The following is a 26193-nucleotide window of genomic DNA, read 5'->3' on the forward strand; positions in this document are numbered from 1 at the left end:
TGCACCAAATTTGTGTGCCTCCTCAGGAGAGTTAAAATGGACAGTAAATCAAAACAAATTTCATTCTGCTCATATCAAAAATGTAATCATAGCTTACCAAAGAAGGTGGCTAGTAAACCATCTTTACTGGTTCATTGTAAAGGATTTTTTTTTAACCAATCTTAATATCCATATAATTAATTCCATATTGTAAAGAAAGAACAATACTCCAACCATTTTATGAAGAGTAACTAATGCATGCACTCTTAAATTGGAAAATACTGACTTCAGACTTTTTTTTCCAGGTGCATTTCCTTCAAACTCTTGTACAGTAATTATCTATGAAGTTGTAAAATTATGACATTTGCTCCACTTAGAATAAAAGGTCTTTTAGAGCCCAAAAGATAGAGCAGTTCATTTCCAATCTGAGACAGAAAGGGATTTCTGTATAATTATTGTCATGTCCTGCCCTGTCCTATGCAGTGTCTCTGTAAGATTTACATAAGATTATATAAATGCCTGTATCTCTGATCAAGACCCACAGCCTTGGGAACAGCCCAAAACCCCCCAAGCAATGCCACAAATGCTCATAAATGCAAGTGAATTGATCCAGAAGTTCTTAAACCTCCCCCACATCCTGGGAATTTTCACCCAGCTAGAGCTTACAGAATGTTTAGTAGCTTAATGAAAAAAAAATAGGCCTGTGGAAAGTACAGATTTTTAACACAGAGCATAACTATGAAATGAATTGATGTTATTTATTAGATGTGAAATCTTGTAATGCTGCCTACCCACTCATGAGCTTAAAGAGAATTTATATTTACCCAGTGCCATTTCAAAACACTTTTCTGAATATAAAATTGCACCAAGCCAAGTGTTACACATTTTGTGACTGAAAGATGGTTTGTTCAGCTGCCAGTTTTGTAAAGCTAATATGGGTTCTTCTACTGTCTGGCCATTGCCAGGCCTCAGAGCAAGCCTGTACTTTGGAAACAAGAGATCTATATCCCTTCTCACACCTAATTCTGTCCTCAGTTACCTTGCTACTTTTAATTGATGAGCTTTATTTGCTCTCACAATATTTAAACTCTAATCTGCAGTGGCTCAATTCTGGAACATATGACAATATTATAACAATATGCCTAGGAGGAGAATTTATCTGTGTTTTCAGACTTTATTAATTATAATAATTTTTAAAATTCCTGACAGTGTCATGATCTTGATTTTACACACCACATTAGAGACATATGCAAAATACTATTTAGATGTATGTTGTCTGTGAGTTTCCATGTCACATTTCAAGTGCCTCTGAAAATACAGAGGGGGAGGGAATTCTTGTCAAAACCAACAGGACTAGTGAGAACGGGTCCAAACCTGCAGGGCTTATTCATTTCAGAGTTGAAATGCCAGCAAGAGTGTGAGGTGACCTTGTATTTGAGGTTCAGCACAATTTTTATATGAATCATGAAGATAAAATCTCATTATTAAAAAGCTAAATTTTCTCAGTTTCTAACATTATAATGCTGTTTTCAATGGACAGGTGGGCTATTCTACAGGATATCTATAGTTGTCTCTAGTTCCAACCCCAACTCAGTGTCAAAAGTACATGATGTCGTTGCAGAATGGGTAAGTTAAGTTTTCTTTCCTGTGTGATTCAATATATGAATCTGTCCCATCACTGTTATCAGCTGGGGGGAAAAAAAAAAACATTAAAAAAAAAACCCCACAAAAAAAAAAAACTCTTCACATGTGTTTTCCAAATATCTTTCTTTTATTTATTTGTGCAGTAATAAATTCAGGTCTAGCTGGGGCTCTTCAGCACTATGGATAAAATTTGAAATGTCTGCACTATTCTAGCTAGCTTCCTAAGAAATGTAGATAGTAAGTGAGATTTTGAAAAGTATGGAGAAATCAGAATTGTCCACAAAAGCAGGTACATGTCTGGGTTCAAACATCACTATACAGGACAAAAATTTTCTCCTCAAGTGCTAATGTGGTTTTGAAGCAACATTATGGCAGAAATCATAGAAACACCAGGCAGTGTTTATTTGTGTGAAGCAATAAACTTTTCCAATTTATCCTTATGTTCTTTACTTCCAAAGGTTTCTGCCATAGGTCAGCTGCTGAGGTTTCTAATAGTCCCTGGTTTTTCAACCCATTTTAGCAGACATAAGCTTGTCTCTGGGTGAGGGATTTTTGAAGTTCTTGCCTCTAGAAGTGTTCTTGTCTTAATAAAAATGTTCTCTGTCCTTTTTGACAGTTCATATAGTCCCACTCACACAATTTGTAAAACCTTTATACCAACTACTTATGTGAATATATGATATAATGAAATATAACAACTATTCTGCTTTTTTTTTTTCCATTTAAAAAACCTGGAGATTTTAGCTATCAAAATCTAAGGAATCCATAAACCAGAATATATGTATAGTAATCTACAAAACAGAATTTCAGTCATGCACACCTGCCACGGCTGTTCCCTTAGCAGCAGTACCCAGGCAAAGTACATAGGTGCCTTAGCCAAAGAAACTAGAAAGGTGTAAGGGTATACAAAGGTATCTCTTGGAGGAAAACTGAGCAGCTGTTGAACACTCAGAATAAAGAGCACAAAGTTCTGAAAAGAAGATCATCCTAAGTTTGAAGACTTTCTGGTGAAAATTTAGCCAATAGCTTTTTCAGTAAAACTATTCCGTTCAAAGTATATCTGAGGATTTAAGATGTGGAAAAGAGGGAGAGAAGGAAAAGGTCAGGATCCTGTGCACTCACCTATTCACTCTGTCATGACCTTATAGAGATTTCTTTCTGTCCGCAAAAAAGCCACATCTCTCACTACCAGTACAACAATCACCTCACTGAAAAGTGAGTGTTCTCTTTCCTTTGCAAAACTGAAGGGGATTTCTCAAGGGTCAGAAGGGTGAAATTCTAACACAGCTTTAAGCAACAAAGAGCCCCATTAACATCTCGCCATTCATGTGATCAATGTCTTCCTGTTTTTCAGCTGAACCGTACTTTCCAGAACTGGAATTACACTGTGTATGTTGTCAATATCAGGTAAATTAAGGAGGAAGATATTTATGCTGTATTCCTTTGGAGAATTAATACACCCTAATTAGTGTGTGTTTCTTTCATAGCATCCACCCTGCCTCCATAAAAGAGGGAACAAGACAAAAAAGAAGTATTAAAAGGTAATATTTTGAAAGACATTTTCTCAATAGAGGCAACATCTGTTATTGCAAGTGGCTTTACAACAGGCTTTACTGTCTATTCTTGGATTTGTTGCCTGTTATTTGGCTGCTGGCAATCTCAGTGTTCTCTGAATGTTCTTAGAAACCTAATCCTGGTTATCATGTTTGTTTTGCGCTTTAAACCCAAACAGATAATTTGTTCAGAACTCAGGTTTCATCTGTCACAAAACTGAATAGATACAGGATATTTAAGTTGTACAACACACCCAGCTTTCTTTAGCAGCAAGCTTTGGTACACTGGTATCTGTGCACTGTGTCTGCATTTGTTCTTTTGAACCAGACACTCTTGAGTTAATAGAGATCTTACTAGATGGAAAACACTGAAAAATCATGCTAGAATTGAAAGCTAAACGAGTGTGAGTTAAACTATTTACCATATGCTCTCATTTCCTGACTACTGCTGGGCTTGGAGGCGCTGGAGTTGGAACGACCTCAAAGGCAGCCAGGGAAAGTTAGACGGGTCAACCCCCTGAAAATCTGGCCTCCATGGGCTTCTTTGAAAGCAGCAAGCTGATTTCTGAGGGATGTCTGGAGAGGGAGGGAATCAGGACCAAATTAAGGAGAGGAAACCAAAATATAATTAGTCTTCTGAGGATGGGGCAATAAGTGGGTATGGGATGTATCTGTTTGCAGTGTAGAAAAAAGTCCTGTTAAGAATTTTAACTACTGACTCTTAAGAACTGCCATGATAATGGGAGTAAAAGTCGGGCCTTTTAATATCAGAGCCCAATATTCCCAATTTACCATCAGGAAGTAGTTAGTGGTGCTTCTAGTTTTCAAGAGTTTGCCTAGACATGAAAAGATCTGTAGAAAGGTACTATCTCCTTCCCACACAGCCGCAGCAGAAAGACAGCTTTTATTGGCAAAACCTTTTAACTGGTACGCTGTAAGCCCAGTCTCTGAATGGACTATTTTGCTGCTTGACCTACATTTACAGTAGGGTGTAGTGATGTGGGTAGGATTTTTTTTCACACTTCCAAATGATATGGTTACGCCAGCAAGGCCTTTCAAGTGGAGACCACACCTTGGGTCTTGCCAACAATCCAAGACTGCTGAGGAATGTAAAGCTTTCCCCATCCTTATTCCTGTATCTTTTTATGAGTCCAGCAGCTGAGCTGTACACCTGATTTCTTCTTGTCTCACCTTCCCACCATCCCGACTTCTGTTTTCTTTTCTTCTCACTAGTCTACTCAAAAAAAAAGGTTGAAGAGGTAGAAACTATTTTAGTCATTTCCCTTCCCTTCCCTTCCCTTCCCTTCCCTTCCCTTCCCTTCCCTTCCCTTTTTGACATACAGTGAATATGCCACTAAATTACTTCTCATAATGTATTACTCTTACGGGGAGGTAACCCCATCTCTATTTCTTTTGCTCATTATATGTAATTTCAGAGGCAATGGAATTACATGTTCATAATATGCCATTTTTCAAGGAAAGCCTCATCTAATGAGAAACTCTAGTGCACTTTGTGTCACCTTCCCTTCCCTTCCCTTCCCTTCCCTTCCCTTCCCTTTTTGACATACAGTGAATATGCCACTAAATTACTTCTCATAATGTATTACTCTTACGGGGAGGTAACCCCATCTCTATTTCTTTTGCTCATTATATGTAATTTCAGAGGCAATGGAATTACATGTTCATAATATGCCATTTTTCAAGGAAAGCCTCATCTAATGAGAAACTCTAGTGCACTTTGTGTCAAGGTCAAATGGCATTTTTTCATCATTCTGAATAATTTAGTGTAAATGCTGGTCATGTCACACCAAATTTTAATGTTCTCCAAATAATCAGGAGTCTCATGCTGTGAATGTTCTCTTAAGAAAACAAAACAAAACAAAACAAACAAACAAACAAAAAAAAAAGACAAGTCAGGATCCTGCTCAACCTAGAAATCCAGATGGGATAAAGCAAAGACAATTAAAAATTAGTCAGCTACATGATACATGATTAAGAAAAATTATGCTTTTTACACACTGTGTACATACATACACATATATAGAAATATTTATACACGTAATTTTCTGCCTTTTTTCATATAGCTTACATGTCTTGAGTACATTTTCATGCACCATTTTCCTCTTACAGAAGAAACATTTGAAAAAAATTGCTTGAAGCATCTTTAGATCTTCTATGTATATATCTATGATTGTACATCCTTCCTTTCTGAAACCAAAAAAAGGATCAACTTCCCAGTAGTCTTCAGTGTTCCTGGGTTTAGTCACCAGTTCCTTACTTCTTTGAGGCTCACACGTCTGTTCCTGAATTTTGTGGGGAAGAAATCTGTTGGGTTTTTGAAGATCCATAAAGTAAACCTTTTTTCCTACTGCTTTCAGATAATTGTTGTCAAGATTCTTTGGATTTTTCCTGGATAGAATTCTTAGGAGATCTTACAAGATGCTAGAGTAACACTTGAGAGTATAGAAGATCAGCAGTTTAGAGGGTAGAAATTCTAAATACCTGATGGAAGTAATGGTAATTCCTGACTTCCTGGGTGATTCACTGTAATGTTATGGCTGAATTATTGAATGTAACTTGCTCACGGTGTGATTTCATGCAGTTACTATTAATTTAATATTCCTATAAATTATTTCTGTGGAAAGTTGCCCAAATATTTCCTTATTTCTTCGTTTTGGACAGTCGAGGATAAGTCTGTTGCAGTCTTAGACATTCTACTCTTTCCCTTAGTTTTTAAGTACTTCTTGTTCTATTTACCTTTATGTTCATCTAAAGAAAAATTCACTCCACAGTTAAAATTTAAGATCTAACACAGAAGTATTATGGCCTTAACTTTATCTTTTACAGAAGTGAACATATTAGTCTTTACTCTTAACTCACTAAGCCTTATTTCTCTTTTCTGAATTTTCTACAAGATCATAGCCTTCTTTCTTCCAAGACAGTATAATAATTCTTAAAATTGTTCTTTGAGAAGGTTTTTCCTCTCTTTACATGAATTCATATTCTTGTAATTCAGATCACATACTTTTTGCATTCCTTTTGGATTAGTATTTTATACAGCAGTTTAAAAAAACCCCAAAACCAACAAAACAGCATCCCCAAGCCTGTTCTATGCATTTTGCTTTGCTCCACCCTTATTTACCACACTGCCTCCTCATCAAGGAACTTGAGCTGTTACTCTCCCCACCTAGTCTTCTTGCATGGGAAAGAGGAAGAATCATTAGAGAGAATGATTCCGAGAAGAAATAGTAGCTGGAAGTGGGAGGTAGGAAGCTGGCTTTTTTTGTCACATTAAAAATAGGTGTTTTCCAAAAAAATATTTTAAACTACTGCATTCTGGAGAAGAGCAAAACAAAACAAAATTATTGAAGTGGATTGTTGCTTTTTCATTGCTGTGTTGTATGAGCTGCAGAAATCCAAAGTACACCGTGCTTGCTAGGCGTTTATGTACCCAGTGATGAGGGACAGAGTGCCAAGTCCAAAAGTGCATACTACTATCAGCACCTCTAATACTGTGACATCTCTGGATGACAGCAGTATGTATCAAGCTAATGCTTTGGTAGATTATTAACTACTTTAATAGACAGAGTCTTATAAAAGCTATATTTGACTTTATGTCAGTGTTCAAATTTTCCCCTGGTTGTACTGTTTCTGCCTCTTAATGGAAGGGCAGCTGTTCAAAATAGACAGGAGTTCAGCATGAGCTATGGATGCAGCTAGTTCTTTGTCCCCATTATTTTTGCACAAGCCTTTGAAAATGAAACCAATTTGTGGATTGTATCCAAGTGAACAAATTTTGTAGATAAGCTGTAAATGTGTTTGTTTCGTTCATTAATTCTTTTCCTTTTATGACTCTGAAACTTTGTCAAAACTTCCTGTGACTGTTGCTGCTGCTTTTCTCAAAAAAGTACTGATCCTAGGTTTTGTCAGATGACTACATAGGGCTGCCTCACAGTAGGGGAATTGGTCTTTAATAAAGAGTTCAGCTCCCTTGCTTCTCCTTTCTTCTCTTGTTTTGCAAGCAATTTTGAGAATTCAGACCCTAATTAATTTAAGAATTTTTCTCCATTTAACGTACAGTAAGTTTATGCTTGTTCCAACTTCCACTGCTTGATTGTCATAATTTTGGACTATTTCCAGTGTTGGGTTGCTCCTTCTATGGGAAACTATATTAATGTTAGTACTGTTAAACATCTCATCCAAATTAAAAACCACAGTGGTAGCCATCTGTGTAAAAACTATTAAATCTAAATAGAAATCCCTTGTCTTGGAAATGAAAATACAGAGGAAAGCAGTAAATCAGAGCTACCCATGCCTAGTCCTGCTCTTTTGAAGTCTGTGGGAGTTTTACCACCCATGTTAGTGAGGCATATTCAGGCTCCTGCATGCTGTGTTCTTGGGTGTTGTTTTGCTTAATGGAAAGTGTAATGCACTTGGATAAAATGTTAATTAGATTGTGTAATAGTTTTAGACAAGAGTTATCAGCACTAGAACAGCATAATTTTGGTTTTCTAGTCCTAAGTATTGGGCTTTTTACATTCTTTGTAGATTACTTCAAATTATTTTTTATGAAATAACTTTGCTATTCTTGTTATAAATTAACATATCTGTGATGTCTGTTCATATTTCAAAAGTTTTCTGGGCTTCTACAGGTGAGATTGTATGAAGGGTTTGGACCTGGCCCACCTCTACTCCACACAACTTCCACACAACTGTAACTGAAGGTAGTAAGGGGCAGCCTTTACTCGGGCTGAGAAATATTTTTAAATGCTGCATAACATGTATATTATATGTAATATTTCTGTTTGAAAAACCAACCAAAAAACAACCAAGTGAAAATCCTCAGGTTTCTCCATAGTGCCCTGCTGGCATCTTGTGTCCATGACCTGTGAAGAAAGCCTTCATCACAGATTCTAGAATTTGGGATTTACTCTTGAGTGACTGAAGGATGATCCTTTCTTAGTCTCCTGTTGAAGGTTCCTGCCCTTTTCCAGCTTCCAATGACTTCTTTTGTCTTTCCACTGACTTTTACTAGATTTAGTGAAGATCTGACATTGTTAGATGCCATTTTTAGACAAGCTGTGTATTGGGAATAGGGAATGGGGGTTTTCTTCGTTGTTCCAGAACATAGTGCAAGTGTAACCAAAAACTCATTTCAGCAAAGACCAGCTGTTCCCTGTGAGGGATTCCAGTCCTTTCTGGTTTGACTCTGCAACATTCTCTAGTAATGAATAGACTTCATACCAAATTAGCACATAAGTGCTTTCTGTTGAAAAGCCGTAGCTGATTGTATTCCCACACCAGATCTGCAATGAGGAGCAAGACCCAGAGACACAAGCCAAGGCATGAGGCGTGACCAGGGTGCTTGCAAAATTCTTCTGCTACAATGGTCATTAACTTAAAAGGAAGGCTTAGGATGCTTTTATTTTTAGTAGTCCAAAAAGTAGCTGCAATTTTTAGCTTTGTGTCATGAAGTCTTAGATTTTTTACTCTAACTATAACATCACCTTTTCCAGGGAAAGGAAACTCTTCATCCTTGACATTTCTTTGAACGTGTCTGTTATGTCAAGTCTTTTTTTTTTAATATTTTGCTCTCAGTTTTGAACACTTTAATGTATTGCAGTCAAAATCACCTCAAGTAAAAGATTATTCACAACTCAGATGCTTCTGTGAAATGCTTTTAGTTTTCCTCTGCTTTCAAACTTATTTCTGTCTTACTCTGTGAGTTTTCTAACATTTTGTCTGCTCTTCGTATTGCATCTTCACTGAGTGACTTATGGAACAGTCAGCTCTCTTTTGTCTGTCCAGTTAATGCGAAGTAGTTAAAACTTCACAAGTGACTCTGGGACTTTTCCTACCTGTGTGGCCAGTCTTCAGTTATAGCTATCCATCACCACTTATCTTCAGAGACAACATAAACGTGAGATTAGTAAAGAATTTAATGCTGACATTTGAAAACTATTTAAAATATGCCAGGGTAGTCAGCACTGAAATTCCCAGGACTTTTAGTGGAAATTTAGATTCCGCAAGTATTTAGGTTCTTTAAAAATAGTTCTTTATATTCTTTAAATCAAGTTATATTAACTCTGAAGGAAATGAATAGTGATGAGTGAAACAGTCTGACAACAACAGTAATTCAGTATTAGTTCAGCCTGTCTAGTACAGCAGAAAGGAGAAATGTGCATTGCTAATTGTCAGCTGCATCTCTCCAGGTGCAAAGCAGCGTGTGCTGCAGGGTTCCCGTGGTTTGTTAATCCTTCCTCCGGGCTCCTCGCAGGGCGCAGCAGCGCGACCACAGCCCGTGTGTAGGCACACTGTCCTGGAATAGCTCTGAGTCACGCTGCCGGAGAAGAAAGCTGGCTTTGTGGTCTGGGCCATGGCAGCACAGGCTCCACCACCGCCTCCTGAGCCTCTGATGAGGATGCAGCTTTGTAAATTCCTCGCTCTGAGCCAGCTTAGCTAAACAGACCAGGACAAAGTGGGATAGGCACTGGTCTTCCCAAGCTTTCCTGCTTGCTCCAGCTGTCACCATTTCAGTCAAAGAAAAGAGAAACATACTAATCCCTGTTGTGTTTACCTACACCACTGTCCATTTTTTTTAAATTATATTGATGGCAGTAATGCTGGCAGTACAAGTTACTATGGATTATGTGGACTTTGTAATTGATTACTGCTGTGAGAATCTATCTGTCTTATATGTCACACAATAAAAGATTTGAAGTTGGGTGTAGCAAATCCAGTGACACCAGTAGAGCATGGCAGTGTTTCCATTTATTTGAGTGCAGGCCTACTGTTTCCCAAATTGAGAATTTGCTCTTCACCATTATAATGTTTTCTTTCTGGGATCTCAGTGTGACAAAAGTGGAAGGAAGCACTGAACTTCATATTGCATCAGCTGTCAAGTTAAAAGGTATTTATTTAGTCTGGGAAGCTAGCATGAGTCATTCTGAAAAGTTTGTGGAAATTGTTTTCATCATATTATGGAGTAGGCTTTTATTATACAGTATACATGACTTGTGCTTTAAGAGTTTCTCAGAAAACAACAGATTGGTTTAAGGGATTCTTTTTGCCAGTGCTTCATAATCAATACTTCTCTCTGTAATTTTTCAGTATAACTGCAACCAGTTCTACCTCATCTATCACTATTCCTTTTATTTTGTTGACATTGTCCTTCCTCACAGGTATGGATACTAAATATCATTTTGGTTAGTTGGGAATCCTGAAACAGGCAGCTAAGCAGTAGCAGTGACTGTTCAGAATGTCTGTTCTGCAGCCAGAGTGCTGAGGTAGGGAGTGGCATCAGTATATTAAGTTTTCCTCTTCTGAAGTAAAGGGAATAGATGAATGAAGCCAGAATCTTTTAGGAAAGATGGTTAGATGCCAGGAGACTTCTGGGGCTGAAGTACTGGAGGGCTGCAGGAATTGGCAATCCCGTAGGCAATTTCCATACTTCTTCTAAAAATAAATGCCGTAATAAATTTGTGCTTGTAACATATCTGAGGTATACAGAAAAAGCCTGCTAATGCATATCCACCCTAGTGAGGCTATTTGCCATATACATGTTAAACACCCCACAGAGACCAAAGGAATGTTAGGAAGAACTCAGTATCTCTGGGAGCAGGGAAGGAGAGACCTGGCCTGAGATAGCTGGAATTTCTCTGCTAAAATACATCCACTGGGAAAGGAGAAAGCCAAGCCTGCAGGTGGTCACATTTTTATCTTTCTTCTCCAGCAACATGTTACCAGTAAAACAGTGAATATGTCAAGAAAATTAAACACATCTGGAAAGTGCAGTTCTGAGCTGTCATCATGGGGATGTCTTTCTGAAAGATTTTCTTAGTTGAAGTCCTGGTCTGTCTAGGAAGGAGTACCTGAAAACCCTACTGGCCCTCTTCAATACCCCTACAGATTTTTTTCTACTATTCTTCCTGTAGCCCACAAGCCCCTTTACCTCACTGTTGCTTTCTTGCACAGGGGGTCACAGGTGAAAGCACCCCTGATGGGTGTGTGCCCTGCTCACTGTATGTGTGCTGGCAGTGCCACTGCTCCCCAGGCTGCCAGGAACAGCTCACACACTCCAAAGGTCTGTCTTTATTCAGGCTGATGGGTATCCAAGGGCAAGGCTAAGATGAAGACAGCTCAAAGCATGTTTGCTTTTTTCTTTTTTCCACATTTTGGCTTCCACGGACATCCAATGTTCCATGCTTTAGCAGCTTACCTCCTACAAACCATAGCCAAGTAATGCTCTTGGGTACCAACATATTCCCATTTCCAACATTTCCTTTTGTCCCAGGAGGAAATTTCTGTGCCTTTCACTCTGGGCTTATTTCCTGTGTCCTGCTAGAATCGGTTTGCTGTTCATGATTTCCCTTCCAGAAAAGCTATGTTTTTGGACAAGGGTGGGGACTGTTTTATTTTGTTCACAGGAAAGAGGCTTGGGCACTTTGAAATATTTCTGATGTCCAAGAAAGTAGCAGTGGGCTGCAATACAGAACAGCTATTAGTGCTCAACCTTAGATTAGTCATCTGAGGAACTCGACTTTCCTAATTATGACTAAAAGCTTCAGAAATATGTAAGGGTGTTTTTCACTCCATAGAAAAAAAAAAAATAAGAGATTTAAATGTTAGGTATATGTTCTTTGTTAATCTCCTAGTCTTTCTCTGTAGTCAGTGTAGAGGTGGATCCTCTGGAGGATGACTCGTCCCACCCTGACAAGTTTTATGAGGTGGGATGAATCAGCTCTTAAGTTCCTAAACCATCAGCAAGCAGATGTTTAAAGTTAATTAGGGCCCATTTAGAACTCACAACTTTATGGTTTCATCTTCTGAACTCTTCTGAAAATATTTTTTAGCTCTTTTGATGAGATGCTTTTTAAAGGTAACTAGAAGATGAAATTTCCCAGCCATATTTTCTTGTCATGGCCCTATATATACAAAAATATTCATTTACAGATAATGAGCAGCACAGTTTTGGTGACACTGTTCCATACTCAGCAAACCAGAGTTTCTCAGATATTTTTATTTCCACACATTTGGCCTCTGCTCTCCTGACTGAAAGACTTGGATAATTTTCTTTGCAGTTTTAGTGCTTTGGCTCTTCTGGTTTATAATTCTACCAACAACATCAATTTAGAAGAGGAAGACATCCGACAGAAGCTCATAAGTAATAATCGAACCATGGAAGAGGGATATCAACTTCATACTGTGGATGTTGATCCAGTGGGTAAGTAGTGTTGAGCTTTGTTACACAACCTTTTTTTTTTTTCGCTTGTTCATAAACAAGTGTCTTCTGTGTTAAAATAATCACACATTTCCAAACAGTATGATGGCTTCAGATTTTAAGTTGTCCCTATAAACCTAGTCGTTCCAAAGAGCCATGCTCAAAATACCTTTTAATACAAACAAAGTTGTCCAAATTGCTTTAGTCAATGTTTTGCTGTCTGGTTGAAAGACACTTGGAGGGTACCTGACAGCTCCTCTGGTAGTTTGAGGTTAAAAAGTATGCTTCATAGCAGAGCTAAAATGAGACACACTGGACCTCATTTTAGCAGAGCTAAAATGAGACACAAGGCCCCTCATCCCCACTTCTCAGTGGTGTTTGTGTTTCTGACAACAGTTGCCCTTAATCAATCTTCTTTTAGCTCTCATCTCTTCCAATTCAGCTTCTACCAAAGATTGCCCTTCCTTTGGAAGGGAGGAGGTGGATGCTGATGGATGCAGCGTGGACATTCAAGTCCTACCTTTGAGCAGCAGCAGCATGGATGATCCCCTGTTGTGCACCCCTCTATTGCCACTCTATTGCAAACAACGAAGCATTTCATTTTAAGACAATTTTGTGCTGTAGGCTGGTTGATGAGCTGAGGACAACATATGGAAGATGATTAGGTGAAGAAATTTATTGTTAACACTGATATACTCATTTTTACAGAAAAATGTTTAGCTGAAGAAAACCCTCCAAACTATTTTTGGCCAGATACCAGGCCTACTGTGACCAACTTCACATTTTGCCACGGGAGCTCAGTTCAGACTGCATCAAGAACCTGGTAGGTGTTCAAATATCTGAGAAGCTGACTTGCTTCTGATGCAACTTTCTGGTTACATATAGTTATTATTTAGTTATATATAATGGTTGCCATTGACTGGTATTGTGTTTCAGAAAGACTTTTTCTATACCATGAGAGATTAGGTTGGTGCAGTAATAGTTTGCATTTCATTGATAAGAAAAAACTCATCTACCACTTCTGTAGTGCATATTGCAGCCCACAATTAACACATGTTCAACATGACTATAAAAATAAAATCTTCTTACAGAATGAAACTGTTTTATTCAAGTCATAGAATCATAGAATGGGTTTGGCTTGGAAGGAGCCTGAAGATCATCTAGTTCCAAACCCCCTGCGATGGGCAAGGATACTTCCCCTTAGACCAAGTTGGTCAGAGCCCAATCCATCGTGTCCTGGAACACTTCCAAGGATGTGGCTTCCACAACCTCTCTGGTCAACCTCTGCCAGTGCCTCATTACTCTCAAAGTAAAAAAAATTCATTCTAATGTCTAACTGAAACCTAATCTCTTACAGTTCAAAACCATTTGCCATTGTCCCATCACTACATGCTCTTGTGAAAAGTCCCTGTCCAGACCTCTTGCAGCCCCCTTTAGGTGCTGGAAACTCCCCAGAGCTTTCTCTTCTCCAGGATGAACCCCAACTCTCTCAGCTTCTTTACAGGAGAGGTGCTCCAGCCCTCTGATAATTTTTGTGGACATTCTTTAGACTTGCTCCAACAAGTCCACATTTTTCTTATCTTGCAGACCCCAGAGCTGGATGTGGCTGGATACAACCAGGATGTGGTTGACTTTCTGGGCTGCATTTTCCACCAGCATCCCTGAGTCCTTCTCTTTAGGGCTGCTTTCAATCTTTTCTCCTCCCAAGCCTCTATTTGTGCTTGAGATTGTCCTGACCCACATGCAGGACCTTGCACTTGGCTGTGATCTTTATTTTACTATACCCAGAGCTTCACATTTGCTACCACTCCACCACTTTTATCTGACTTATGTAAGAATTAGAATAAAATTCTATGAAGATGAGATGTGTATTTGGTTTAATCCAAAACACCTTGTCTCATTAGGGGAAAAGTAAAAGAAATTGTGAAACAAATATTTTGCCAGTAGTTATTTAGTCATAATTGGAGGTGGGGATAATCTTATGCTTAAAGATTTGAACTTTTTAAGGTTTAAGAAATTTTCCCTAATGTAAGGGGTTTTTTGCAAACATCTACAAAAGACTTTGACTCTGTATGTCCATTTCCCATTTGTAAAATGGGAATATTATTACTTCTGTTTATATATTACCAAAACATTATGGCTTTGATCTCCTTTGAGTGCCTTAAACATGGTTGTGACGATGCAATATTAATTAATTTCTTCAGTATTTAGGATGATTGCTATTAAATGCAATATATTAGTCCTATCCACCCACATTGCATCTGGAACATGTTCTAAGACCAGATCTCTTACTTTTTCCAAATAGTATGGTAACATGGATATGAATCAGCTTTGAGTTTTGGTGCCAAACAGGAAAGCAACCCGCATTATACTTAAATAACTCACTTCCTCAGCCTCCTAATCTTGTACAAGAACTGATTCTGACTGACCAACTTTTGTTGTAGAGTGAGTAGTGCAGAAATCAAATTGTTTTTATGTCACAGCCTCAGAATCATTAAAAATTAAGGTTTCTGGCCTTTGCTGTCCAAGTATTGCTTATTTGTAGTCTACAAATGACTGTGTACACCACTTCTCATTTAAAAAAAATACAAAATTCTGTGTTCTGCCCTGTGCTGTGCCTTCCTTGCCTCTGCCTCCACTAGCTTTTGCCAATATGGAGCACTGGTGGGATTTGTTTGGAGGGAAGAGGAAGTTCTAAAAGTCTCTTCTAGTAATCTGCATTCCACAGTAGGTGATTACATGTGCTGTTACAATAAATGTATCAGCTGAGGAATAATGTTATTTTATCATGTGCTGAGTAAAAGGATAAATTTTTCCTGTTTACCATTCTTCCTTTTTCCATGCTGTGACAGCACGATTGTCTTTAAAGAAAACTGAGGCAAAAGTGTGTTTAATTTTGGAGCATTTTTACAGGATGACAAATATGATTAAGAGATTGGAGCATCTCTCTTATGAGGAAAGGCTGAGGGAGCTGGGCCTGTTCAGCCTTGAGAAGAGATGACTGAGGGGACCTCATCAATGTCTATGAGTATCTGCAGGGAGGGTGCCAAGAGGTCCAGGCTCTGTTCAGAGGTGCCAGGCAATAGGACAAGGGGCAGTGAGCAGAAACTGATGCACAGGAAGTTCCACCTGAATGTGAGGAAGATCTTATTTACTGTGTGGGTTACCAAGCACCAGAATAGATTGCCCAGAGAGGGTGTGGACTCTCCCTCACTGGAGTTACTGAGGAACTCTCTGGACAATGCTGTGCCATGTGCTCTGGGATGACTCTGCTTGAGTTGGGCGGTTGGACCAGATGCCCACTGTGGTCCCTTCCAACCTGACACATCCTGTGATTCTGTATTTTGCTATGGCAAGGCTTTAAAAATAACAAAAAAGGAATCTTTATTTCTGCCCCTAACTTTGGACCTGGATCCAACCGTTCCTAACCCTAGTTTTCATTGGTGGAATAAATTTATACCTTCACATGGCTCCTGTGCATGTTCTCATGAGAGGCAGTATGTCTTGCTATTGGCTAGATCAAAGCCATTTATGTCAAGGAGAAATTATAGAAACAGCATATGACTAGGCCATAATAGTGGCATAATGTTTTTTGTCAGTATTTGGGTCTTCCCTGAAATACGAGGACAGAATTGCTGCTGAAAAGCTGGGGTTCCTCTCAGCACTATCATTTAATCAATCATCTATTTTCTCTGTCAAGTATATATATTGTGTTTCAATAGGGGCCATGTTGCTACAAATATTGGGAGTTGAGAAAAGTGTACCCGTGTGAAACCTACATAAGAATTATGAAATAATTATGTAATTTTTTGTGATATTTCATGTGAATTTTCTCATTTTCCCTCTTTAGCTATTTGGGTCTGCAGAATTATACGTCATACTGGGGTCAACCTGATCTTAGAAATTGCACAGGTGGGTATATTAGTGTTGGTCTTTGGAATAATACATTTTCTCTTTATGCTAAGTTGTTTAAAAATCTTTCTAAAAAAAGCAGTGCAAAGTAAATAATTAAACTCTGGAGAAGTGCACCCAAATTCAATTCAGCTCACCCGTTTAGAGCTCTGGAAACCAATTACCAAATTAAATCAAACTCTTCAGGCTATTTAATCAAGAGTAAAAGAAGGTGGTATCTTACCTCTATTTGATATTCAAGTTAAGACAAAATATTTTTAAATATTTTGAATGCCTCCAGGGGAAAGGCTCCTGCTCTCTTCACTGGAATTACAATCAGATATTTTCAGATTTATTCTCTGTTTCTAAAATACCCTTTTATGTAATTTTGGCCATGAAAGAGTAATAAAATAACAGGACAACAATGTTATGGTCCCTTTTTTAGTGCCAAAGCTAGTGAAGAGAACAGTCGTATATATAATATGCAGAGCACCTACATTAAGCCCTTGTTCTGAATTGCTGTCTTGGAGAAGCCTCTTTTGGTGTCCTAGGGAGCCTGGCTATCTAACTCAGTCAACTGAGTACTTGCAGTCAGATTATATGAAAAACATCATGTCATGTAAAATGAACACACGACAGTAAATATATCAGAAAAATGCATCATAAGAAACAACCCACAGCCAGTTACAAGCTAAAGAAAGCTGATCTTTCAAAATCTTATTTACGAATTTCATTAAATCTCAAATATTTTAGTATTGTTAAAGGTTTGTGTTTATATTAGTTTTCTGTCCAGGTGGCATTGAAATTACAGTTTGACATGTTTTGCCGTTGGACATGCTATCAAACTTCCCTTATCAGGAAGATTCTTGTCATGAAATTTGCTTGTGTGTTGTGCTTGCCAGGCCTCTGACAGGTAGGAGTACCATCCTCTGAAAGTACTGAAGCATTTGCAAGAGGGTCAGGCTTTCTTCAGAAAGCTTAAAAGAGTGAGCACTTTTTCAGTAATAGAGATATTGGATGCATTTGTTTCGCATCAAGAGTGACACTTTTTCCCAGTGAAAAAGAAAGGATAGCATGAGGAGGAAAAAGAAGAGATACTATTCATTGTATTCTTCTCTTTTTCTTTCAATCACCCCTTTCTGTAATAGTTCTGATTTACAACTCAAATCAAAACAAAGAAAAGAAAGACACAGCCAATGAGGATAGTATACAATCAGCAGGTCCTATATACTTTTTAAAAAAATTATAAGTTTGACAAAATGATGAAATCCTATGTTCATTACATATACCATAGGATATTCATACATATACCCTAGCTTTCAACAGTGATGATAAAAATTTGTACTTCTGGACTATTTCAGGACTGTAATGCATTCTTTTCTCTTTTTGCTTGATTCTGTTTGCTCACAGAAAATGCAGCAGATATTGCCAATCAGCTTCTGAATCTCACTGGTGAGGGGCAGCAGCTGACCTCAGACAAAGTAAATGATGTTGTGCAGAAGCTCAAAAAAATTGTGAATGATGAAGAAATCGATGAATCTCTGGGTTCTACTGTGGTGACAATTTTTTCCAATATTCTAGCCAGTTCAGACAGTGTATTGGCAGCCTCATCTTCAGAGTAAGTATTTCTGCATTTGAGAAAAGCTTTTGAGAGCAACCTGCAAGACTGTAAGGATTCATTCTTCCATGTATAGACAAACCAGAAAATCAAAGTTTTCTTACTTCCATCAAAAACAATTTTCCAAAACAGATACACAAATATTTCTTCTTTTAGTGTGCATGGCAAAGTATTTGGATGGAAATAAAATCTTCTGATACATGACACAGCATAGATATAAGTATTGTTGGAAAATTATTTCAGGACCAATGATAAATAGTCACACAGTTTCTGTCAGTCAAAAGCTTTTGTTTTCAAGAGACAAGCATAAATTTACAGTCCAACAGTCTCCTTGTGAATACACAGATGGGTGATACAAACACAGTAACACATCTTGTTATGTGAGGAGCATGCAGAGCATAGGTGGGGTTTTTTTCTGTATTCAAATTTCAGAGAAATTTCTTTTTCTGTTTTTAGAGCTCTAAAAACTATTGATGCCTTGGCTTTAAAGATCCATTTTGCTGGACCATCCATGAGTATTTCAACACGAAATCTTGCACTTGGAGTGTCTTCTATAAATTCAACTTCATTCAAAGGTGGTACTTTCAGCGTCAGTCCACAGAATAATGCATCTGATTTCCAGGTACAAAACAAGCAGCTGTATTTGAACATGAAATGTGCCTGTTGTTCCAAGTGTGTTTATTGTGGTTCCTATAAATCCACTTACAACTCCCACTTCTCCCCCTACTTTCTATTTCCTTTTTCCTACAATCATCCAAACAGATAACAGATTAATGTAGTATTTCCTTGACTGACAGGAAACACAGATAAACTCACATTCCATGCAGATAAAAAGTAATTTTACTTATAAATCCACAACACACTTGACCTTTTTTTTTTAGTTTTGTGGGGTTTTTTTTACTAGTGAAAAAGGAAAATAACCTTTAACAATCTGCGGTACTGACGATTGTACAATATCTAACAACTCTTTTGATGTCTTGCAGCTTTAAAGTAAGATACCTAGATATAGGTATCTACATATAGATTTCTGCAGATACAATAGTTCTTCAGCCTTCCAGTGCAGTTACATATTTCATGCTAAAAGAAAGCTAAGGCCAATCCAGTTGCCCATGTATAGGTCGGTTTTCTTGTACCATTTAGAATATCTGAGGCAGTTCAAGTCATTCATGTAGAGCTTGACCAGCCTAGACATTAAAAATAAAATGAACAGAGATCACACGAAATTTAGGAAGGTCTCCAGTGCTACGGTATCTAGACAGAATACTATTGTTAAGATATTTATCATCACCTCAAAAAAATTTTTCTTTGCTTTTTTCCTATAAATAGAAAAAAAAGACATCTTGAAATTTGAAATACTGCTTGAGAAGCACATGAGCACCTACAGGATTTTCCAAAGGTTCTTTTGAAATTAGTAATGATGAGGTGCCAAAAATTTATACATTTCACTGCATGCCTGTCTGCATCTTAAGGAACCTAGAGTATAGGTATTGTATGGAAACAAATTAATTCCTGCTGCAATCTGGCAACACAACAATCCTAACAAATGTCTGATCATTTTATAAGATACTATGTACTGTAAAAATCAAAACAAGAATGAAGACAGAAAAATGTCTACTTCCTAGAAAAAGTAGTAGTAATATAGTAGACTTTAGGACTTGTGCATATATATAGACTTTGGATCAAAACACAAATGCTTGTTTAAATAGATAAAAATTTATTTAATGTACTTGAATTTTTACATATTTATATTCCTAGATATTTTAGCTAAAATTCCTTTGAATCAATTTTATCAGAAATTTTTGGTGATTGTAAATCTACTTTTGTTTAGCTCTCGTATTAATGAAGCTCAATAGCTGTTTGTGAAGCTGAATAGTTCTTTGTTATCAAAGGAATGTTTCTCCTGCAGATTTCATCCTTTATTTATGGAAAGAGGAAAGGAAAATTCTGAAGCCAGGTTTTAGATGATCATACATAGAACAGGAATTACCATCTGTGGCTTGAGGACATCCAGGAATTTTCTCGTCCAGGAATCATTTATTACAGCACTGTTTAAATAATCATAAAATCCAAACTCCATCAAATTATTTATACTGTTCCTATTGGAACATGAACTTCTTCTCAGACTTTCACATTTCCAACAGCTGATTGAGAATTCTTAGCATCCTTCCTACCAGAAAAGTTGCAGCAGCTGTGGGCACCGTTTATATTTTCCATGCCTGTCAGAAAGATACTTTCTATCCCTGCTGAAGGGAGATTCCCTTGTGAAAGCCCACGTTTTTCACCAGTGATGTGATGATCTATCCTAGGCTCATCAGGGAACATTAAGCTCTTCAAGCTGTATGTCAGAATGTTTCCAGATATTTTTTTTTTCTTGTATTTTTTCTTAAAGTAGATACCAAGCAAATTTATCCATGGCAATTTGGAAAGATTCTATTTCAGTCCCCTGTGTCTTTATGTTTCTTGCCAAACCTTTGACTAAGTTAGGTTTTGGTGATTCATGTTATTAAATTGTTCCTGTAATATATCCATGCTTCTTTGGAGAAGCCTCTTCTACTCTTTTTGCAGACAGTGCCTAATGGGATATCTTTATCACATACACACTTTCTGTTTACTGTGGCAGAGCCAACCTCTGAAAACCTGGTTTTGAACTACATTTATCCCTGTCAGGAGATGTTTGTGAGCTGCTTCTTACTGATTTCCAAGTGTGAATAATCTGTCAATAGCCTTTGACTTTTAACTTTCTATTAGCTAATGGTGCTCTTAGAATGACAAAATTGTCCATGAGAGGCATAAGTACATGGCCAGGATGCCCCTTGGAGAAGTCAGTAGTGGGAGTTCCCATATCTCACAGTAAAGTTCTGAAGGGCTTTTACTATAGAGCCACTGTCAGCTGCCTTGCTCCCCATCCTTCCATGGATATGGTGGCACACCTTGAGTAGGCCATGGTGGGAAAGTGATCAGTCACAGAATAGCTAATAAAATGCAGGTTTGCATCCTCTTTTATTTCCTACTCACTTGTTATAGTCCTGGGCCACAGAGGGCTTTTAGATTTCTGATACATTGCCAATAAAGATTAAATTTATATGATGTCAGAAAGTGTATTTTTTGTGTTACATAGCACAATAAATATGGAAAACTGACACTAATAATTTTTAAATTTCCTTTCCAGGGAAACTATAAAAGCTCATAAGAGAATTATTTCAGATGTGCAGATCAAGCCAACTAATACAATTTAACAAAGAAAAATTCAGAGCATATCTTGTAGTTCTCAACATTGTTTGCTGTGAGGAAAAGTATTTTGAATGCTACTGAAAATGGTTATGACTGTCATAATTACCATCTCATTGTTTCCAAATCATTGTTATACCAGTGGAGGAGTTTGTTTCTTTGTTGGTTTTTCTAATATCTTTTTGTAGCAGAAGGCTGATCTCATGCTGGAAAAGTGGGAAACCTCACCAGCCTTTAAAACATTTATTTATTGCATCAACTCTTATATAGACACAAATCATTTTAGTGTTGATTGGTTCTAGTCCCATATCTGGATATTTCTGTTTAAGAGTGTGAACCCAGTTGTGGACAACAGATGGTTTCTTTATTGTTTGAACATGTTCTCCTGTTGTTTTTATTTAACAGATAGATTTTGACAAGGATCAGACAAGTGCCATCGCTTCTGTTGTTCTGCCACCAAGTTTACTGAAGAATTTAAGTCAAGATGAGTTTGAAGTTATATCCAGGGCTCAGTTTACTTTCTTCAATAAAAATGGTCTTTTTCAGGTAAGCATTAATGTGCTTGAAGTCACTTCAGATAGGGTGAATCAAAGCCAGCTGCTAAAATAGTTTCCTGTCGTGTAATCCTTTCACAGTATTTAATGAGTTACAGAAATTAAATACGACAGCAAATGTAGGCACTAAAGACAGTCTTATGTTCAGAGCAGCAAAATAGCTGAAGTGCCCAAGTTGAGTTGAAGTCAATGGTTCAACTGCAAATTCCTCTCACATGTGAAATAAACCTTTTCTCAGGGTAATCTATGGAAAACTGTATCCCAACTGCTTAAAATAAGAGGAAAGCAGCAAAAGCCTTTTAAAAAGCCTTTAACTCTGTTAAAATGCATCAATATAGGTCCTTGATTTTCAGTAGAGCAGGTTCTTTTTTAATCAGGAGGGAATTTGGCATAAAACACTGCCAAGTATTTTCCTTTCCTTTTAAGAGCTGGTTAGCAGTCATATCCAGCTGAATGCTCTATGTTCAGTTGGAAACCCCAGGCTGATGGTTAGCAGCCAGAGAACTTTTGTTCATATATATACACTATTCTTTTCATACCTGTGTTCTCATAAACATACCATATTTTCATAGGAACAAGGATAACAATGCTTGTACCTGAAACCTAAACATGCTCAGGTAGATTTGATGTTTTATTTTTTGGGTCTTATCAAATGGTAATTTAAATAGTGCCTGCATGGTAGGTGCCAAAAATATTAGGAGGAGTTTGCAGCTTGGAAAAAGAAAACTGAAACCGCACTTATTTGGCAGGGGGCGGGAGGGGAAGAGAAAAGAGTTAATTAAGAAGGAAACATTGTTTCATGGTGAACTGTAGAATGTGTCTCAGAAGACTTGAGTTTGTTTCCCCATCAGTATTTTAAGTGACCTTTGGCTCTTGTGCATCCGCAGAACTCCGTAGTATTGTATTGTCACTATATTATCGTTTTTATTGGCAGCGTATCCAGATTCTTCAGATAATCTAGGCAAGAAAATACCCATGACCCACAGTTGCCTTCTGAAATACACCCCAAAGTATTTTTATTTTAAATTGTATTTGTTTTAAGCTTGCTTTTGAGAAAAACAGGATGAATATCTTTAATAAAAAAAACCCCAGAAGAATACAGATGAAAGCTGGTCATAATGGCATAAAATCATATGAAGTCAGAATGTGTCCCTTAATGGTGCCAGAATGCATTTCTAAGTGGCACTTAATAAGCCATTGAAAAACAAAAACCATTAAAATTGCACCTTAATTTGCAACTAAAATGCCTTTCATTTTTGTGTGTTTTTTTAAACTCTTCATGGGTGATGTGTTTAACACAATGAATTAAAAATGGGCAATCCTCACATTTTTAGGAAGTCTAAAAATAAAGGAAGTTAAAGAAAAATGGGATTAAAATAAGGCCCACAAATAAACTCCACATGCCATCTCAAACCAAATAACTTTATCCATTAATATGAGCATTTTATATTTATCACATTTCATATTTCTACCATGTGCAATTACAAATATCTGAATGCTATTAGTTATCTTCCTTAAAAGTATTCAACGTAACAGTGAAACATGTTTTGCAGCATTGGAGGTAGTGGGTTATTGTATTGCAACTGAGAGAATTCCAGTAAGTTTTGACTTGTAATTCATTAAAGATTGTTCCATTACTTAGAGGACTATATAAAAGCTGTTCAGGGTGGGATTCACTTCACCAAACACAGGTGTGTTCAGTGTAAACATCTATGCCTGAATTGTTGATCTTCAGCTGAACACAGCCTTATGGATAAATAAGTAGTAATCTGTATTTTACTTTAAAGCACACATAAGAATATATTAAATTGCCTTCACTAAAGAGACCAACTGTGTCTCGTTTTTCTTATCTGCTACAGACAAAATCCACTGAAACCTGTGGAAATATGGCCAAGGATTTTCATAGACTTTGTCAGATGTTCAAATTTAGGTGGCAGGCAAGAGACTTTTTCTTGTCTGAATACTCAAGAACTGCCTAGAAATTTGCATTTTCTTTCCTCTTCAGTTTTTAAGGTTTTAGGAAATTTTGCCACAAAGCTCCAGTATAATCTGAAATACTGTGTCTGAGAAGTCTTGGATATGGTTCTTAGGAAATAAAATATTCTTCTTAGGATAATATCCACCTAATAACAGAAGCTATTGTGTCTCTCATGAGTAATGGGATCTCACAAGCCCAGCGCTGACATCTTGTTATGTTAACAAAACTCCTAAATGGAAGGAATCAAGGTTTCTGGAGTTTGGCAGACCAACTCTTGGGAGGGAAAGTGAGTGGGAATAGAAGACTTTATTTTACTGAGATCTGCCACAGGCAGTGACCAAGCTTCCCAACCAGGCATCTAAATATGCAGGTTCCAATAGAAGCCTATCAAAAGAAAATAGCTTTGCTAATGCTTCCATTTCAATAAATAATTTGTTTCCAAGGAAACCACCTCTTCTGGAAAATTGTCAGCTGCAGGTTAAAAATCCTACTGGTCAGTGATAATGTCAGAATTCTATTTAAATTCCTATCAAATAAGACCTTACAGAAAATGCTATCCCCTTCAGTATGTAACATTGCTTTGAATTTGTTTACTACTTCATAATCATTTATTTTAAGATTGAGGGTGATTTAACAACTATATCCAGAAAATGGTTTATTCTGTAAAAACTTTGCATTGACTAAAGGACAGTGTCAACAATAAGATAAGTGAGCTCGTTCATGCTTGTTTAGGGAAATGAGCTAATCATATCATGGGTTGTTATCTGCCACATTGTTTGAGTTATAATTTTGTTTGCCTTCTAACCTCTCTCTATAATTGTGCCTATGCATGTTTATGGCTACAAGAAAAGTAGGAAAGCTTCCATGAGGCTAAACCATAATTCGATTTTATAAACATGACGTTCTTATGTTGTGTGATCAAGAGTACAGAAATGCTGACAACTTACTTATTCTGGCACGCTGCAAAAATGAAACTGTGTACTCTGGCTTTCATGTTATGTGCCATGTAAGCACTTATTATAGTTCTCTTAATCTCTTGAAGGATGCAGAAAATCCTGCCAATTTGACCAGTTTCGTGGTAGCATGCAGTATTGGAAACTTAACCATTCAGGATCTTCAGGATTATGTGAAGGTTACAATCAAGCATACCAAAATTCAGGTAAAACAAGACTGATTGTTCATAGGAACAGGAATGCAGATTATATATGGTAAAGGCTAAAATTATATGGATTTATGTATGGATGGATTTTGAGTAAGATCAAACTCAAATCAAAATTAAGAAGTCTAGAACAAAAGTGTGCAAGTACAAAGTAGAAACAAATAATCTCTCTCATTCTCATACATTCGCACTCCATTCATGACCTAACATTTATCTGCAAGACCATTGATTCTGCCCCTCAGAAGTAATTTCTGTGCCAATAACTGTAGGCGAAACCTTTGTTAATGACCATATTCAAAATCAGGGACATGATTTATTACACCGTAACTTCATAATTACTTAAATGATTTGATCAAACATTATTTGCTTTGTTAATAGTTCCCAGAATTATTTTGTTGTTATGTGGTTTTCATCACAGGAATGGACAGAAACATATTAATAAAAGATGACTGGAGTAAATTTAGGAAAATACAGATCAAATGCAACCTTTTGGCACATACTGTTCCAGTTAGAAAATATATGAGCTTGACTCTGTTCTCAGTCTCTAATCCAAAAGAGGCAATAGCACGTGAAACATTAAAGAAAATGTTAACATGTAATACCTAAGTAAATTGTTTATGTAATGAGAACCTAGTTTGTAATTTTCACAGCTCAATTGACTTTGTCTTGCATTGCATTACAATGAATATTTTAAGGTGAGGCAAAACAACCTACACATGGGTTCAGCAGGCATTTGTACATTTTCAAGCTTTATGTAGAGGATTCATGGACAAGACCTAAGGAAGTAAACAGATAAAAGTACTTAGATTCTATAAAGACATCATATTCATGGATAACTTCAGTAACACAAGAATACTTCATTATTCTGAGGATGTGCAAAAGGAACCGTTGAACAGTACATAGAAGCAGTGCTCTAGATTTTGCAATTTGGACAAATCCGTTTTTCTGGCAGAGAAAACCTCTAATTTGACACTAGGCAAATTTTCAACAATCAAATGACATGGATTCTTCAGCTCGTTAAATGAAAACATATGCAACATCTGTTGTAAATGATGAGAATTATGTCTGAAGAGATATACAAAGTCTGCTTTTACATCTGTTCTTAGGAAGATCCTAAACCTACCTGTGTCTTCTGGGATATGAGCAAAAATGGTAAGTTTGAAAATACTGTTACTTCTTTCATGAGGGGGATAAATATGTCTGAGTTTTAAAATTGGTCACAGTATTGGCTATTTTGCCCCCAAATTGATCCTTTCAGGATTCAATAATGTCCACTCAATGAAGTGTATAATTTATTCTGGGTAGCATAGTTACTTGTAGCAGCAAATTTCAAATACTCCTTTTTCAAGTTTGTTTTTAATGTAAACAT

At 37.1% G+C, this 26193-nt stretch overlaps 1 protein-coding gene across 6 annotated transcripts in view; it reads left to right on the forward strand.

Annotated features, from left to right (window-relative positions):
• Positions 1-26193, forward strand: part of ADGRG6 (adhesion G protein-coupled receptor G6) — a 111079-nt gene that overhangs the window by 62795 nt on the left and 22091 nt on the right. For all 6 annotated transcript variants that reach the window (XM_039707506.1, XM_039707503.1, XM_039707508.1 and 3 more), the window contains 11 exons: positions 1520-1605; positions 2978-3030; positions 3111-3164; positions 12257-12399; positions 13105-13219; positions 16247-16308; positions 17698-17905; positions 18362-18527; positions 21539-21679; positions 24708-24824; positions 25931-25976. In XM_039707506.1, the coding sequence (XP_039563440.1) occupies positions 1520-1605; positions 2978-3030; positions 3111-3164; positions 12257-12399; positions 13105-13219; positions 16247-16308; positions 17698-17905; positions 18362-18527; positions 21539-21679; positions 24708-24824; positions 25931-25976 (1191 nt within the window). The remainder of the gene's footprint in view (positions 1-1519; positions 1606-2977; positions 3031-3110; positions 3165-12256; positions 12400-13104; positions 13220-16246; positions 16309-17697; positions 17906-18361; positions 18528-21538; positions 21680-24707; positions 24825-25930; positions 25977-26193) is intronic.

This window comes from Passer montanus, unplaced genomic scaffold (assembly GCF_014805655.1).
Source record: "Passer montanus isolate IOZ18808 unplaced genomic scaffold, ASM1480565v1 scaffold2, whole genome shotgun sequence".
Taxonomy (NCBI): Eukaryota; Metazoa; Chordata; class Aves; order Passeriformes; family Passeridae; genus Passer; species Passer montanus.